At 42.0% G+C, this 17,273-nt stretch overlaps 1 protein-coding gene across 1 annotated transcript in view; it reads right to left on the reverse strand.

Annotated features, from left to right (window-relative positions):
* LOC138279109 (mucin-22-like) overlaps positions 1–17,273 on the reverse strand; it is a 386,267-nt gene that overhangs the window by 240,800 nt on the left and 128,194 nt on the right. The window contains exons 14-16 of the mRNA XM_069219373.1: positions 8,769–8,849; positions 5,352–5,432; positions 1,937–2,017 (exon numbers count right to left, since the gene is read on the reverse strand). Coding sequence (XP_069075474.1) covers positions 1,937–2,017; positions 5,352–5,432; positions 8,769–8,849 — 243 coding nt within the window. The remainder of the gene's footprint in view (positions 1–1,936; positions 2,018–5,351; positions 5,433–8,768; positions 8,850–17,273) is intronic.

Below are 17,273 nucleotides of genomic sequence, written 5' to 3' on the forward strand. Positions count from 1 at the left end.
ATTGATGGCTTCAATTCCCTGTTGTCCAACGAAAGTCCTATACTAGTACTAAATGCTCAGCTTTAGTTGAGCAGAATTGTGTATATTTAGTACAATTTTTAAGTTCATAGACATGGGCCTTTTCATGAGGCGCGAGGCATGGCTAAAGTCTTTTAACTTGAAAGGCATGAGCTAAACAAAGTAACTGACCAACTGCTCGATGACAAGACCTCTCTTCGATCCATCCTGGAAGAAATTGCTCAAGCAGTACAACTAAAACACAGACAGCCAAATGGAGGACCACCATCCAGAAGTAGTCATCTGAATCACAGAATCATAGCATTCCTTTTGGTTGTCCAGTGCTTTCTAGTCCTGAAAGGAGAGACGTTCTTCTTCAAACTACATCACTACGTACTTCCTCTGTAGCAATTCCTTTGATGATGGCTTTAGTGATTGTACCTCATCTGCCTATAGACCAGACATTTTATTTCATATATTTCTACCTACGTTTCACACGTTTACAAATAAAACTTTAGCTTACTTTAAACGTCAAATGCTCCATTTAAGCCAGTTTTATAATAGCTAATCTATGTCACCGGATACATTTGCTCATCCTAATTCGCATGAAGAAATCCAGCAAGGTGAAACTACATCTTCCAGTCTTTCTACAGGTCATTTATTTTTAAGAATGTCAGGTCTTTCTTTCTTGTTCTACATTTGTAAGTTCAGTTAACCAGTTGCTTCATTTAATTGTAGTTCTCTGTGAAAAAATATTTTGTTCTTACTTTAATTGTATACATAAATATTAGACATGTTAAGCTGTGTAGACACCTGATACATAACATGCTTAATGTTTCTGCCTCTGAAGTCCATTGCCTGGTGAATTGCTATATCAAAAGTTATTTTTTTCTTTTGTAATGCCCCTACAATTTCTGTAGTATATTTCAAATAAAATGACTTTTTAGGTTTTCTAAACTCTAACACATATCTCTTTCTAACCCACCTCCCTTTTTAGGTTGAGCATAACAGCGTGGAAGCGCAGCTTTTTTCTATGCGTTGTTATCTGTTTGTACTTTTATCTGCACCCCGCTCTCACGCCCATTACTATCGCTCATTCATGGGCTTGCCCTACAAAAATCCTTTGTTATCATTGGTAAATGTTACACGTTTGTCCCTCCTTGGGGCGCTTTGGTTACAGCCTTTGACATCGACCCATTAACATGGCTAATTGCACTTTTGCACGTATGTTTGATTGCAAGGAAACTTGTTTTTCCTTTTGTGTCTCCTTCATGCTCATGGTGTGAGGCTTTGAATCGGGTCGCACCTGTGAAATTGAATTACGTTTCATTTTCAATATATGTGGCAAGAAAAGTCCAGTTAGGGGTTTACAATAATAACAGCTCTAACTCGAGCAAATGAGAGACGTATTGCTTTGCAAATGCTTGTTTTTAAATAGAGTCTGTTTTACTTAAAGAAAAACAGGATGTATTTCAACAAAAAAATGAAAAGTTTTCTTTTCATTTTTTAAGAGTAGGCACTGGTCTGTGTACATTCTGCGTGCTCTGAAAAAATGTTGGTGCCCCCATTGACAAAGGGGAAGGGGTCCCCTGGGGGCCCCTTCCAATTTGTGCATTGTTTACTCCTAATTAAAATTTTTGGTAAAATGTGAATGTTTTGCAGCCGTATTCTCGGTCTCATAACATTCGCAAATACCAATGAGAGTGGGTATTTGGAATGGACACTCATCACACACCCCATCCTAATACGGAATCGCAAACCCTATTGTGCAAGTCAGTAAAAGGTTACTGATTCGCAAATTAGGGTTAGTACATGTAGAAAGGCTTTTTTAGCAGTAGAAAATAACCCAATATGCCATTTGTGACTGCTAAATTCTTTCATAGATGTTTCCCTCAGTTATCAATAAATCATTCAGCAGAAATAAAGACACAAAGTGTACCTGTTGTCTCAGAATGTGTGCTGCTTGTGGTAGTCGCAGGTGTTGTGGTGCCTGCGGTGGTTGCTGCTGTACTGCTCATTCCTGTTAAAAACAGATACACAGATTGTCAGTGGTGCAAGTACCGATACTAACTACCGCTCCTTATAACATTATAATTGTTGAAATAAGTAATAACGCCAAGGAGGTAGACAAAAGCGAAACCTCCCAAGCCGACCCATGAGAGAGTAAGTCTCATGGGTGAGACAGGCACCTCTAAAGTGACACGTCAATACATTTTTTGAATTTGAATGTCATTAGGATACATAGACCTTTGACTCTGTTTATGACACACACATCTAGGCGCATAGCTCCCCTCTTCAGGCCTTCACTGGTCATCTTGCTGTTGCTTAGCAACTGGTACTGATGAGGAGAAACTTTGCTCAGACAGTGGTAATGAGTAAAAATGAGAAAATAATGTAGTAATACTAGCATAAATATGTTATGCTGCATAATTTGTCTTCTCTTGCTGTATATTTTAGTCAACCCTACCACACAATTTCATCAACCCATGCTCCATCTTTCCAATAAACCCTTCCTTTAGCAAGGGCAGCTATTTTTAATATGATGACAGACCGTGACGTAACCCATTCTTGAAGCCACTGTCAAGTCCTACCTCTAAAGTCCACATCTCCCTTTTATATGATGAAGCCATTGAGCTCAGTGGTTAAATCTGAGGAACCCTTTTGACTCAATTGTGGGTGGTAGCCCACTAGTACATCTATAGCAAAATTACCATAAACAGTTGGGTCCTAAACTTCTGTAAAATGTAGACATCCTAAGAGGAGATTAGAGACCGGACCCCGTTACCTCTGGTTCTTCTGGATACCACCAGTGACTACATTGGATAGTTGATTTGTGCTTTGAAATATTTTGTGGCACCCCTTTAAATTTCTTAGGTACCGGACAGTCAGTAGCTTACATTTCTTCCATCCTTTCAAAGATTACTTGTTGATAGAGCCTTGCACAAAACAGTGCAGAGATTGCACACTTGAAAGTTGTGATGCTGTGGACTGTGGCATTCCAGGGTTTCAACCTGCTGAATAGGGTTAAACCACTGATCGCAAGAAAGATCTCAGTTCTGAGCTGTGCATTGCTACAATTAGCAGTGTTTGACTGAAGTATTGTTTCCAGTCTTAACCTGGTGAAAATCAAGCAGAGAAACAGTGCAATTTGCAATAAGTTTAGAATTATGATTGGGGCACAAATGGTTGTTTTCACCCAAATAGGGATTTGCAAAGTGTCTGAATGACCTGTGTATTTGTTGATGGTGAATCCCCTGCTCTTTGAATAAATAAGGTAGTTTCTTCTTTCTTCAAAGGCAATAAGCCATCCAAGGAAAAGTTTTTTAAATAGCCCTTGAAATCAAACCAGTATAGTTGTTTCTCAGTGAGGCACATCATTGTGATCACTGCTAGTAATGCACAGGCGCCGGCACTTAATTGATGGCTTCAATTCCCTGTTGTCCAACGAAAGTCCTATACTAGTACTAAATGCTCAGCTTTAGTTGAGCAGAATTGTGTATATTTAGTACAATTTTGAAGTTCATAGACATGGGCCTTTTCATGAGGCGCGAGGCATGGCTAAAGTCTTTTAACTTGAAAGGCATGAGCTAAACAAAGTAACTGACCAACTGCTCGATGACAAGACCTCTCTTCGATCCATCCTGGAAGAAATTGCTCAAGCAGTACAACTAAAACACAGACAGCCAAATGGAGGACCACCATCCAGAAGTAGTCATCTGAATCACAGAATCATAGCATTCCTTTTGGTTGTCCAGTGCTTTCTAGTCCTGAAAGGAGAGACGTTCTTCTTCAAACTACATAACTACGTACTTCCTCTGTAGCAATTCCTTTGATGATGGCTTTAGTGATTGTACCTCATCTGCCTATAGACCAGACATTTTATTTCATATATTTCTACCTACGTTTCACACGTTTACAAATAAAACTTTAGCTTACTTTAAACGTCAAATGCTCCATTTAAGCCAGTTTTATAATAGCTAATCTATGTCACCGGATACATTTGCTCATCCTAATTCGCATGAAGAAATCCAGCAAGGTGAAACTACATCTTCCAGTCTTTCAACAGGTCATCTATTTTTAAGAATGTCAGGTCTTTCTTTCTTGTTCTACATTTGTAAGTTCAGTTAACCAGTTGCTTCATTTAATTGTAGTTCTCTGTGAAAAAATATTTTGTTCTTACTTTAATTGTATACATAAATATTAGACATGTTAAGCTGTGTAGACACCTGATACATAACATGCTTAATGTTTCTGCCTCTGAAGTCCATTGCCTGGTGAATTGCTATATCAAAAGTTATTTTTTTCTTTTGTAATGCCCCTACAATTTCTGTAGTATATTTCAAATAAAATGACTTTTTAGGTTTTCTAAACTCTACCACACATCTCTTTCTAACCCACCTCCCTTTTTCGGTTGAGCATAACAGCGCGGAAGCGCTGCTTTTTTCTATGCATTGTTACCTGTTTGTACTTTTATCCGCACCCCGCTCTCACGCCCATTACTATCGCTCATTCATGGGCTTGCCCTACAAAAATCCTTTGTTATCATTGGTAAATGTTACACGTTTGTCCCTCCTTGGGGCGCTTTGGTTACAGCCTTTGACATCGACCCATTAACATGGCTAATCGCACTTTTGCTGGTATGTTTGATTGCAAGGAAACTTGTTTTTCCTTTTTTGTGTCTCCTTCATGCTCATGGTGTGAGGCTATGAATCGGGTCGCACCTGTGAAATTGAATTACGTTTCATTTTCAATATATGTGGCAAGAAAAGTCCAGTTAGGGGTTTACAATAATAACAGCTCTAACTCGAGCAAATGTGAGACCTATTGCTTTGCAAATGCTTGTTTTTAAATAGAGTCTGTTTTCCTTAAAGCAAAACAGGATGTATTTCAACAAAAAAATGAAAAGTTTTCTTTTCATTTTTTAAGAGTAGGCACTGGTCTGTGTACATTCTGCGTGCTCTGAAAAAATGTTGGTGCCCCCATTGACAAAGGGGAAGAGGTCCCCTGGGGGCCCCTTCCAATTTGTGCATTGTTTACTCCTAATAAAAATTTTTGGTAAAATGTGAAAGTTTTGCAGCCGTATTCTCGGTCTCATAACATTCGCAAATACCAATAAGAGTGGGTATTTGGAATGGACACTCATCACACACCCCATCCTAATACGGAAACGCAAACCCTATTGTGCAAGTCAGTAAATGGTTACTGATTCGCAAAATAGGGTTAGTACATGTAGAAAGGCTTTTTTAGCAGTAGAAAATAACCCAAAATGCCATTTGTGACTGCTAAATTCTTTCATAGATGTTTCCCTCAGTTATCAATAAATCATTCAGCAGAAATAAAGACACAAAGTGTACCTGTTGTCTCAGAATGTGTGCTGCTTGTGGTAGTCGCAGGTGTTGTGGTGCCTGCGGTGGTTGCTGCTGTAGTGCTCATTCCTGTCAAAAACAGATACACAGATTGTCAGTGGTGCAAGTTCTGATACTAACTACCGCTCCTTGTAACATTATAATTGTTGAAATAAGTAATAACGCCAATGAGGTAGACAAAAGCGAAACCTCCCAAGCCAACCCATGACAGAGTAAGTCTCATGGGTGAGACAGGCACCTCTAAAGTTACATGTCAATACATTTTTTAATTTTGAATGTCATTAGGATACATAGACCTTTGACTCTGTTTATGACACACACATCTAGGCGCATAGCTCCCCTCTTCAGGCCTTCACTGGTCATCTTGCTGTTGCTTAGCAACTGGTACTGATGAGGAGAAACTTTGCTCAGACAGTGGTAATGAGTAAAAATTAGAAAATAATGTAGTAATACTAGCATAAATATGTTATGCTGCATAATTTGTCTTCTCTTGCTGTATAATTTAGTCAACCCTACCACACAATTTCATCAACCCATGCTCCATCTTTCCAATAAACCCTTCCTTTAGCAAGGGCAGCTATTTTTAATATGATGACAGAGCGTGACTTAACGCATTCTTGAAGCCACTGTCTAGTCCTACCTCTAAAGTCCACATCTCCCTTTTAAATGATGAAGCCATTGAGCTCAGTGGTTAAATGTGAGGAACCCTTTTGACTCAATTGTGGGTGGTGGCCCACTAGTACATCTATAGCAAAATTACCATAAACAGTTGGGTCCTAAACTTCTGTAAAATGTAGACATCCTAAGAGGAGATTAGAGACCGGACCCCGTTACCTCTGGTTCTTCTGGATAGCACCAGTGACTACATTGGATAGTTGATTTGTGCTTTGAAATATTTTGTGGCACCCCTTTAAATTTCTTAGGTACCGGACAGTCAGTAGCTTACCTTTCTTCCATCCTTTCAAAGATTACTTGTTGATTTAGCCTTGCAAAAAACAGTGCAGAAATTGCACACTTGAAAGTTGTGATGCCGTGGACTGTGGCATTCCAGGGTTTCAACCTGCTGAATAGGGTTAAACCACAGATCGCAAGAAAGATCTCAGTTCTGAGCTGTGCATTGTTGCAATTAGCAGTGTTAGACTGAAGTATTGTTTCCAGTCTTAACCTGGTGAAAATCATGCCGAGAAACAGTGCAATTTGCAATAAGTTTAGAATTATTATTGGGGCACAAATGATTGTTTTCACCCAAATAGGGATTTGCAAAGTGTCGGAATGACCTGAGTATTTGTTGATGGTGAATCCCCTGCTCTTTGAATAAATAAGGTAGTATCTTCTTTCTTCAAAGGCAATAAGCCATCAAAGGGAAAGTTTTTTTAAATAGCCCTTGAAAACATACGAGTATAGTTGTTTCTCACTGAGGCATATCATTGTGATCACTGCTAGTAATGCACAGGCGCCGGCACTTAATTGATGGCTTCAATTCCCTGTTGTCCAACGAAAGTCCTATACTAGTACTAAATGCTCAGCTTTAGTTGAGCAGAATTGTGTATATTTAGTACAATTTTTAATTTCATGGACATGGGCCTTTTCATGAGGCGCGAGGCATGGCTAAAGTCTTTTAACTTGAAAGTCATGAGCTAGACAAAGTAACTGACCAACTGCTCGATGACAAGACCTCTCTTCGATCCACCCTGGAAGAAATTGCTCAAGCAGTACAACTAAAACACAGACAGCCAAATGGACGACCACAATCCAGAAGTAGTCATCTGAATCACAGAATCATAGCATTCCTTTTGGTTGTCCAGTGCTTTCTAGTCCTGAAAGGAGAGACGTTCTTCTTCAAACTACATCACTGCGTACTTCCTCTGTAGCAATTCCTTTGAAGATGGCATTAGTGATTGTACCTCAACTGCCTATAGACCAGACATTTTATTTCATATATTTCAACCTATGTTTCACACGTTTACAAATAAAACTTTAGCTTACTTTAAACGTCAAATGCTCCATTTAAGCGAGTTTTATAATAGCTAATCTATGTCACCGGATCCATTTGCTCATCCTAATTCGCATGAAGAAATCAAGCAAGGTTAAACTACATCTTCCAGTCTTTCTACAGGTCATTTATTTTTAAGAATGTCAGGTCTTTCTTTCTTGTTCTACATTTGTAAGTTCAGTTAACCAGTTGCTTCATTTAATTGTAGTTCTCTGTGAAAAAATATTTTGTTCTTATTTTAATTTTATACATAAATATTAGACATGTTAAGCTGTGTAGACACCTGATACATAACATGCTTAATGTTTCTGCCTCTGAAGTCCATTGTATGGTGAATTGCTATATCAAAAGTTCTTTTTTTCTTTTGTAATGCCCCTACAATTTTTGTAGTATATTTCAAATAAAACGACTTTTTAGGTTTTCTAAACTCTATCACACATCTCTTTCTAACCCACCTCCCTTTTTAGGTTGAGCATAACAGCGCAGAAGCGCTGCTTTTTTCTGCGCGTTGTTAACTGTTTGTACTTTTATCCACACCCCGCCCTCACGCCCATTACTATCGCTCGTCGATGGGCTTGCCCTACAAAAATCCTTTGTTATCATTGCTAAATGTTTCACGTGTGTCCCTCCTTGGGGCGCTTTGGTTACTGCCTTTGACATCGACCCTGTTACATGGCTAATTGCACTTTTGCTGGTATGTTTGATTGCAAGCAAACTTGTTTTTCCTTTTGTGTGTCTCCTTCATGCTCATGGTGTGAGGCTTTGAATCGGGTTGCATGTGTGAAATTGGATTACTTTTCATTTTCAATATATGTGGCAAGAAAAGTCCAGTTAGGGGTTTACAATAATTACAGCTCTAACTCGAGCAAATGTGAGACCTATTGCATTGCAAATGCTTGTTTTTAAATAGAGTCTGTTTTCCTTAAAGAAAAACAAGATGTATTTCAACAAAAAAATGAAAAGTTTTCCGTTAATTTTTTTAAGAGTAGGCACTGGTCTGTGTACATTCTGCGTGCTCTGAAAAAATGTTGGTGCCCCATTGGCAAAGGGGAAGGGGTCCCCAGGGGGTCCCTTCCAATTTGTGCATTGTTTACCCCTAATTAAAAATTTTGGTAAAATGCGAATGTTTTGCAACCGTCTTCTCAGTCTCATAACATTCGCAAATACCAATGAGAGTGGGTATTAGGAATGGACACTCATCACACACCCCATTCTAATACCGAATCGCAAACCCTATTGTGCAAGTCAGTAAAAGGTTACTGATTCGCAAAATAGGGTTAGTACATGTAGAAAGGCTTTTTTAGCAGTAGAAAATAACCGAATATGCCATTTGTGACTGCAGTAATTCTTTCATACATGTGTCCCTCAGTTACCAATAAATCATTCAGCAGAAATAAAGACACAAAGTGTACCTGTTGTCTCAGGATGTGTGCTGCTTGTGGTGGTCGCAGGTGTTGTGGTGCCTGCGGTGGTTGCTTCTGTAGTGCTCATTCCTGTTAAAAACAGATACACAGATTGTCAGTGGTGCAAGTACTGATACTAACTACCTCTCCTTCTAACATTATAATTGTTGAAATAAGTAATAACGCCCAAGAGGTAGACAAAAGCGAAACCTCCTAAACCGACCCATGAAAGAGTAAGTCTCATGGGTGAGACAGGCACCTCTAAAGTAACACTTCAATATATTTTGAAATCTTGAATGTCATTAGGATACATAGACCTTTGACTCCGTTTATGACACACACCTCTAGGCGCATAGCTCCCCTCTTCAGGCCTTCACTGGTCATCTTTCTGTTGCTTAGCAACTGGTACTCATGAGGAGAAACTTTGCTCAGACAGTGGTAATGAGTAAAAATTAGAAAATAATGTAGTAATATTAGCATAAGTAGGTTATGCCGCATAATTTGTCTTCTCTTGCAGTATAATTTAGTCAACCCTACCACACAATTTCATCAACCCATGCACCATCTTTCCAATAAACCCTTCCTTTAGCAAGGGCAGCTATTTTTAATATGATGACAGACCGCGAAGTAACCCATTCTTGAAGCCACTGTCAAGTCCTACCTCTAAAGTCTACATCTCCCTTTTAAATGATGAAGCCATTGAGCTCAGTGGTTAAATGTGGGGAACCCTTTTGACTCAATTGTGGGTGGTGGCCCACTAGTACATCTATAGCAAAATTACCATAAACAGTTGGGTCCTAAACTTCTGTAAAATTTAGAAATCCTAAGAGGACTTTAGAGACCGGACCCCTTTTACCTCTGGATCTTCTGGATAGCACCAGTCACTACATTGGGTAGTTGATTTGTGCTTTGAAATATTTTGTGGCACCCGTTTAAATTTCTTAGGTACCGGACAGTCAGTAGTTTACATTTTTTCCATCCTTTCAAAGATTACTTGTTGATAGAGCCTTGCAAAAAACAGTGCAGAAATTGCACACTTGAAAGTTGTGATGCTGTGGACTGTGGTAGTCCAGGGTTTCAACCTGCTGAATAGGGTTAACCCACTGATCGCAAGAAAGATCTCAGTTCTGAGCTGTGCATTGTTGCAATTAGCAGTATTTGACTGAAGTATTGTTTCCAGTCTTAACCTGGTGAAAATCATGCCGAGAAACAGTGCAATTTGCAATAAGTTTAGAATTATGATTGGAGGTACAAATGGTTGTTTTCACCCAAATAGGGATTTGCAAAGTGTCTGAATGACCTGAGTATTTGTTGATGGTGAATCCCCTGCTCTTTGAATAAATAAGGTAGTTTCTTCTTTCTTCAAAGGCAATAAGCCAGCCAAGGAAAAGTTTTTTAAATAGCCCTTGAAAACATACCAGTATAATTGTTTCTCACTGAGGCACATCATTGTGATCCCTGCTAGTAAGGCCCAGGTGCTGGCACTTAATTGATGGCTTCAATTCCCTGTTGTCCAACGAAAGTCCTATACTAGTACTAAATGCTCAGCTTTAGTTGAGCAGAATTGTGTATATTTAGTACAATTTTTAAGTTCATGGACATGGGCCTTTTCATGAGGCGTGAGGCATGGCTAAAGTCTTTTAACTTGAAAGGCATGAGCTAGACAAAGTGTAGGAAAGTACCATCTTGCCTGGCATGTTACCCCCATTTTTCACTGTATATATGTTGTTTTAGTTGTATGTGTCACTGGGACCCTGCCAGCCAGGGCCCCAGTGCTCATAAGTGTGCCCTGGATGTGTTACCTGTGTTATGACTAACTGTCTCACTGAGGCTCTGCTATTCAGAACCTCAGTGGTTATGCTCTCTCATTTCTTTCCAAATTGTCACTAACAGGCTAGTGACCAATTTCACCAATTTACATTGGCATACTGGAACACCCTTATAATTCCCTAGTATATGGTACTGAGGTACCCACGGTATTGGGGTTCCAGGAGATCCCTATGGGCTGCAGCATTTCTTGTGCCACCCATAGGGAGATCTGACAATTCTTACACAGGCCTGCCAGTGCAGCCTGAGTGAAATAACGTCCACGTTATTTCACAGCCATTTACCATTGCACTTAAGTAACTTATAAGTCACCTATATGTCTAACCTTTACCTGGTAAAGGTTGGGTGCTAAGGTACTTAGTGTGTGGGCACCCTGACACTAGCCAAGGTGCTCCCACATTGTTCAGGGCAAATTCCCCGGACTTTGTGAGTACGGGGACACCATTACACGCGTGCACTATACATATCTCACGACATATGTATAGCGTCACAATGGTAACTCCGAACATGGCCATGTAACATGTCTAGGATCATGGAATTGTCACCCCAATGCCATTCTGGCATTGGGGAGACAATTCCATGATCCCCTGAGTCTCTAGCTCAGACCCGGGTACTGCCAAACTACCTTTCCCGGGGTTTCACTGCAGCTGCTGCTGCTGCCAACCCATCAGACAGGTTTCTGCCCTCCTGGGGTCCAGCCAGGCTTGGCCCAGGAAGGCAGAACAAAGGACTTCCTCAGAGAGAGGGTGTTACACCCTCTCCCTTTGGAAAAAGGTGTCAGGGCTGGGGAGGAGTAGCCTCCCCCAGCCTCTGGAAATGCTCCGATGGGCACAGATGGTGCCCATCTCTGCATAAGCCAGTCTGCACCGGTTCAGGGATCCCTCAGCCCTGCTCTGGTGCGAAACTGGACAAAGGAAAGGGGAGTGACCACTCCCCTGACCTGCACCTCCCCTGTGAGGTGCCCAGAGCTCCTCCAGTGTGCTCCAGACCTCTGCCATCTTGGAAACAGAGGTGCTGCTGGCACACTGGACTGCTCTGAGTGGCCAGTGCCAGCAGGCTACGTCAGAGACTCCTTCTGATAGGCTCCTTCAGATGTTGCTAGGCTATCCTCTCTCCTAAGTAGCCAAACATCCTTTTCTGGCTCTTTAGGGTCTCTGCTTTGGGGAATTCCTTAGATAACGAATGCAAGAGCTTATCAGAGTTCCTCTGCATCTCTCTCTTCACCTTCTGCCAAGGAATCGACCGCTGACTGCTCTGGAAGCCTGCAAAACTGCAACAAAGTAGCAAAGACGACTACTGCGACCTTGTAACGCTGATCCGGCCGCCTTCTCGACTGTTTTCCTGGTGGTGCATGCTGCGGGGTTAGTCTGCCTCCTCTCTGCACTAGAAGCTCCGAAGAAATCTCCCGTGGGTCGACGGAATCTTCCCCCTGCAACCGCAGGCACCAAAGAACTGCATCACCGGTCCTCTGGGTCTCCTCTCAGCATGACGAGCGAGGTCCCTTGAACTCAGCAACTCTGTCCAAGTGACTCCGACAGTCCAGTGACTCTTCAGTCCAAGTTTGGTGGAGGTAAGTCCTTGCCTCCCCACGCTAGACTGCATTGTTGGGAACTGCGTGTTTTGTAGCTACTCCGGCTCCTGTGCACTCGTTTCCTTTGTGCACAGCCAAGCCTGTGTCCCCGGCACTCTAACCTGCAGTGCACGACCTCCTGAGTTGTCTTCCGGCGTCGTGGGACCCTCCTTTGTGACTTTGGGTGAGCTCCGGTTCACTCCACTTCGTAGTGCCTGTTCTGGCACTTCTGCTGGTGCTGCTTGTTTTTGAGTGGGCTCTTTGTCTTTCTGGATGCCCCCTCTGTCTCCTCACGCAATTGGCAACATCCTGGTCCCTCCTGGGCCACAGCAGCATCCAAAAACCCTAACAGCGACCCTTGCAGCTAGCAAGGCTTGTTTGTGGTCTTTCTGCACGGAAACACCTCTGCACGACTCTTCACGACGTGGGACATCCATCATCCAAAGGGGAAGTTTCTAGCCCTTTTCATTCTTGCAGAATCCACAGCTTCTACCATCCGGTGGCAGCTTCTTTGCACCCACAGCTGGCATTTTCTGTGCATCTGCCCACTCCCGACTTCATCGTGACTTTTGGACTTGGTCCCCTGTGAGAAAACAGGGCTGATTGCAGAGACCCCCTAACTTTTTGCCCCCATTTTCCACTTTTTGCTGGTGTTTTCCTGACTCTGATGGTGCCCTGGGTACTGCTAACCAGTCCCAGGACCTGTGCTCTGTGTACAATGGATATGCAAATTAGGCTAATTATAATTGGCTAAGTTAACCTACCTATAAGTCCCTAGTATATGGTAGGGCATGTAGGTTTAGGGACAACAGCATAGGTAGTGCACCCATAGGTGCACTGCTGAGGTGCCCAGTGTCATTTTAAAGGCAGGCTTGCCTTGCTGGCTGCTTTTAAATTAAAGTTATATGCAAATTCGACTTTGGAATTAAAAGTAGTTCCAAAGTCTTAAACTACCTTATTTTTACATATAAGTCACCCCTAAGGTGTGCCCTATGTGCCCCTGGGGCTGGGTGCCATGTAACTATAAGCAGGGACTTTATAAAAATAGTTTTATAAGCCCTGGTGAGGTAAAAACAGCCAAATTCGTTTTTCCCTCATTGTAGTGAATGGCCTTCATAGGCTAGAATGGGGAGACTTTATTTTAATTTTTAAAGTCTCCTTAAATGATGCATACCAAGAGTTTGGTATCAAATTAATTGTTGTAATAAATCCCACAACTTCCAGTTGTTGGATTTAATATAACTTGTTCAGGTAAAGAGTTTTAAACTTTACCTGAAAAGTTACCAATTTCAGCCCTGCATTGTTTTTACTGCTGTGCTCTGATTGGCCAGCCTCAGAGCAGCTTGGCCAAGCTGCCTTGATGAGGTGTGAAGTGGCCTGGCTTCACACAAAGGAATGTGCCTGTGGGAGGGAATCTCCCCTCAGCAGATGGTGAGGCAGGAAGGGGGAGGGCTGCCAAACTGGTCTTCTAAGGCAGAGAAGGACATTTGGAGCAACCAGCAACACCCCCACATCCTGCAACCCCAGACAACTAGGTGCCCCCTTGATTAGATTAGGAGAGGGCAGGAGAGGGGTGTGTTTATGATTTTTAGCCACACCAGTGGGTGGGCTCAGCCAGATGTAACCTCCAAAAATCAGATTCAGCCATGATGGATTTTTAGAGGATGTTGCCTCCTGGGATTGATTTTTGCCACACTTTCCAGGAAGTGGTCATCACAGGGGGAAGGACCCTGCACCTGATTGGAGAACCAGGACCCCCCTGCTTTTCACCCAGGAGCAAGGATAAAACTGGCAGACCTTCACCCACACCTCAGTTCCCTATCACATCCAACAAGGAAGAACAACAGAAGAAGAACTGCCCTGCTGGACCCCTGGCCTGCACCTGGAACCTGCACTCAGAAGGACTGCACCAGCTGCACACTTGGGCTTCACCACAAGAAGGACTTTGCCTGGCTTCAACTGGTTCAAGGAGGGACTCCCTGTTTGCTACAGGTGAAAAATTGCTATCCAGAGTCCCCTGCACCAACTCCTGAAGAAAGCGACCAGCTGACCACTGTCCAGTGGCCAAAAAGGAGTTTGCGCCAGGTGCATTCTGGGAGTTGTAGTCCGCACCCCCCAAGGACCATCTAAGAACTTCTGGACCCTTGGGGTGAGCCGTGGACCCCAAAAGAACCATAAAAGGACATCTGGGAGAAGCCCCAGAAGTTTGGAGAAGTTTGGAGAATTTTTGTAAAAAAGCTCCATAGAGGGACCGACCCGCCGCGGCAACTCTAGCCGGCTTGCCTCAACCGCGACCCGGTCTGATTTGCTGGTTCGTCCCGGTAAAGAAAAACCTCCGAAAAAGAGACTAAGTCCGAAGGTAAAAATTTGACTGGGACCTCCCAGCCATCGTATCCGAGAAGGGCTCCATGGACGTCGGATCAAGATCCAGGTTTACCCCGGTCGAAGGATTTTCACCTCGAAAAAACGACTAAGTCCGAAGGTAAAAATCTCCACCGAGGATTCCAGCATTGCGTATCCGGAGAAGGGCTCCAGGAGGTCGGATTGGACTGGCAGGTTCGTCCCGCTGAAGAAAATCTTCAAAAAAAAGACTAAGGGGGTCATTCTAACCCTGGCGGTAAAAACCGCCAGGGCAAATGACCGCGGTAGCACCGCCAACAGGCTGGCGGTGCACCGCTGGGCATTCTGACAGCGGCGGTTCAGCCGTGGCCAGAAACGGAAAGTCGGCGGTGTACCGCCGACTTTCCGCTGCCCATGAGAATCCTCCATGGCGGCGGAGCAAGTGGTGCAAGTACCAATACTAACTACCTCTCCTTGTAACATTATAATTTTTGAAATAAGTAATAGCGCCCATGAGGTAGACAAAAGCGAAACCTCCTAAACCGACCCATGAAAGAATAAGTCTCATGGGTGAGACAGGCACCTCTAAAGTAACACGTCAATATATTTTTAAATCTTGAATGTCATTAGGATACATAGACCTTTGACTCCGTTTATGACACACACCTCTAAGCGCATAGCTCCCCTCTTCAGGCCTTCACTGGTCATCTTGCTGTTGCTTAGCAACTAGTACTCATGAGGAGAAACTTTGCTCAGACAGTGGTAATGAGTAAAAATGAGAAAATAATGTTGTAACACTAGCATAAATATGTTATGACGCATAATTTGTCTTCTCTTGCTGTATAATTTAGTCAACCCTACCACACAATTTCATCAACCCATGCTCCATCTTTCCAATAAACCCTTCCTTTTGCAAGGACAGCTATTTTTAATATGATGACAGACCGTGAAGTAACCCATTCTTGAAGCCACTGTCAAGTCTTACCTCTAAAGTCTACATCTCATTTTAAATGATGAAGCCATTGAGCTCAGTGGTTAAATGTGAGGAACCCTTTTGACTCAATTGTGGGTGGTGGCCCACTAGTACATCTATAGCAAAATTACCATAAACAGTTGGGTCCTAAACTTCTGTAAAATGTAGACATCCTAAGAGGAGATTAGAGACCGGACCCCGTTACCTCTGGTTCTTCCGGATAGCACCAGTGACTACATTGGGTAGTTGATTTGTGCTTTGAAATATTTTGTGGCACCCCTTTAAATTTCTTAGGTTCCGGACAGTCAGTAGTTTACATTTTTTCCATCCTTTCAAAGATTACTTGTTGATAGAGCCTTGCACAAAACAGTGCAGAAATTGCACACTTGAAAGTTGTGATGCTGTGGACTGTGGTAGTCCAGGGTTTCAATCTGCTGAATAGGGTTAAACCACTGATCGCAAGAAAGATCTCAGTTCTGAGCTGTGCATTGTTGCAATTAGCAGTGTTTGACTGAAGTATTATTTCCAGTCTTAACTGGTGAAAATCATGCAGAGAAACAGTGCAATTTGCAATAAGTTTAGAATTATGATTGGGGCACAAATGGTTGTTTTCACCCAAATAGGGATTTGCAAAGTGTCGGAATGACCTGAGTATTTGTTGATGGTGAATCCCCTGCTCTTTGAATAAATAAGGTAGTATCTTCTTTCTTCAAAGGCAATAAGCCATCAAAGGGAAAGTTTTTTTAAATAGCCCTTGAAAACATACCAGTATAGTTGTTTCTCACTGAGGCACATCATTGTGATCCCTGCTAGTAATGCACAGGCGCCGGCACTTAACTGATGGCTTCAATTCCCTGTTGTCCAACGAAAGTCCTATACTAGTACTAAATGCTCAGCTTTAGTTGAGCAGAATTGTGTATATTTAGTACAATTTTTAAGTTCATAGACATGGGCCTTTTCATGAGGCGTGAGGCATGGCTAAAGTCTTTTAACTTGAAAGGCATGAGCTAAACAAAGTAACTGACCAACTGCTCGATGACAAGACCTCTCTTCGATCAATCCTGGAAGAAATTGCTCAAGCAGTACAACTAAAACATAGACAGCCAAAGGGAGGACCACCATCCAGAAGTAGTCATCTGAATCACAGAACCATAGCAATCCTTTTATTTGTCCATTGCTTTCTAGTCCTGAAAGGAGAGACGTTCTTCTTCAAACTACATCACTACATACTTCCTCTGTAGCAATTCCTTTGATGATGGCCTTAGTGATTGTACCTCATCTGCCTATAGACCAGACATTTAATTTCATATATTTCTACCTACGTTTCACACGTTTACAAATAAAACTTTAGCTTACTTTAAACGTCAAATGCTCCATTTAAGGCAGTTTTATAATAGCTAATCTATGTCACCGGATCCATTTGCTCATCCTAATTCGCATGAAGAAATCCAGCAAGGTGAAACTACATCTTCCAGTCCTTCTACAGGTCATTTATTCATTTATTTTTAAGAATGTCAGGTCTTTCTTTCTTGTTCTACATTTGTAAGTTCAGTTAACCAGTTGCTTCATTTAATTGTAGTTCTCTGTGAAAAAATATTTTGTTCTTACTTTAATTGTATACATAAATATTAGACATGTTAAGCTGTGTAGACACCTGATACATAACATGCTTAATGTTTCTGCCTCTGAAGTCCATTGTCTGGTGAATTGCTATATCAAAAGTTATTTTTTTCTTTTGTAATGCCCCTACAATTTCTGTAGTATATTTCAAATAAAATGACTTTTTAGGTTTTCTAAACTCTAC

This window comes from Pleurodeles waltl, chromosome 2_2 (genome assembly GCF_031143425.1).
Source record: "Pleurodeles waltl isolate 20211129_DDA chromosome 2_2, aPleWal1.hap1.20221129, whole genome shotgun sequence".
NCBI lineage: Eukaryota > Metazoa > Chordata > Amphibia > Caudata > Salamandridae > Pleurodeles > Pleurodeles waltl.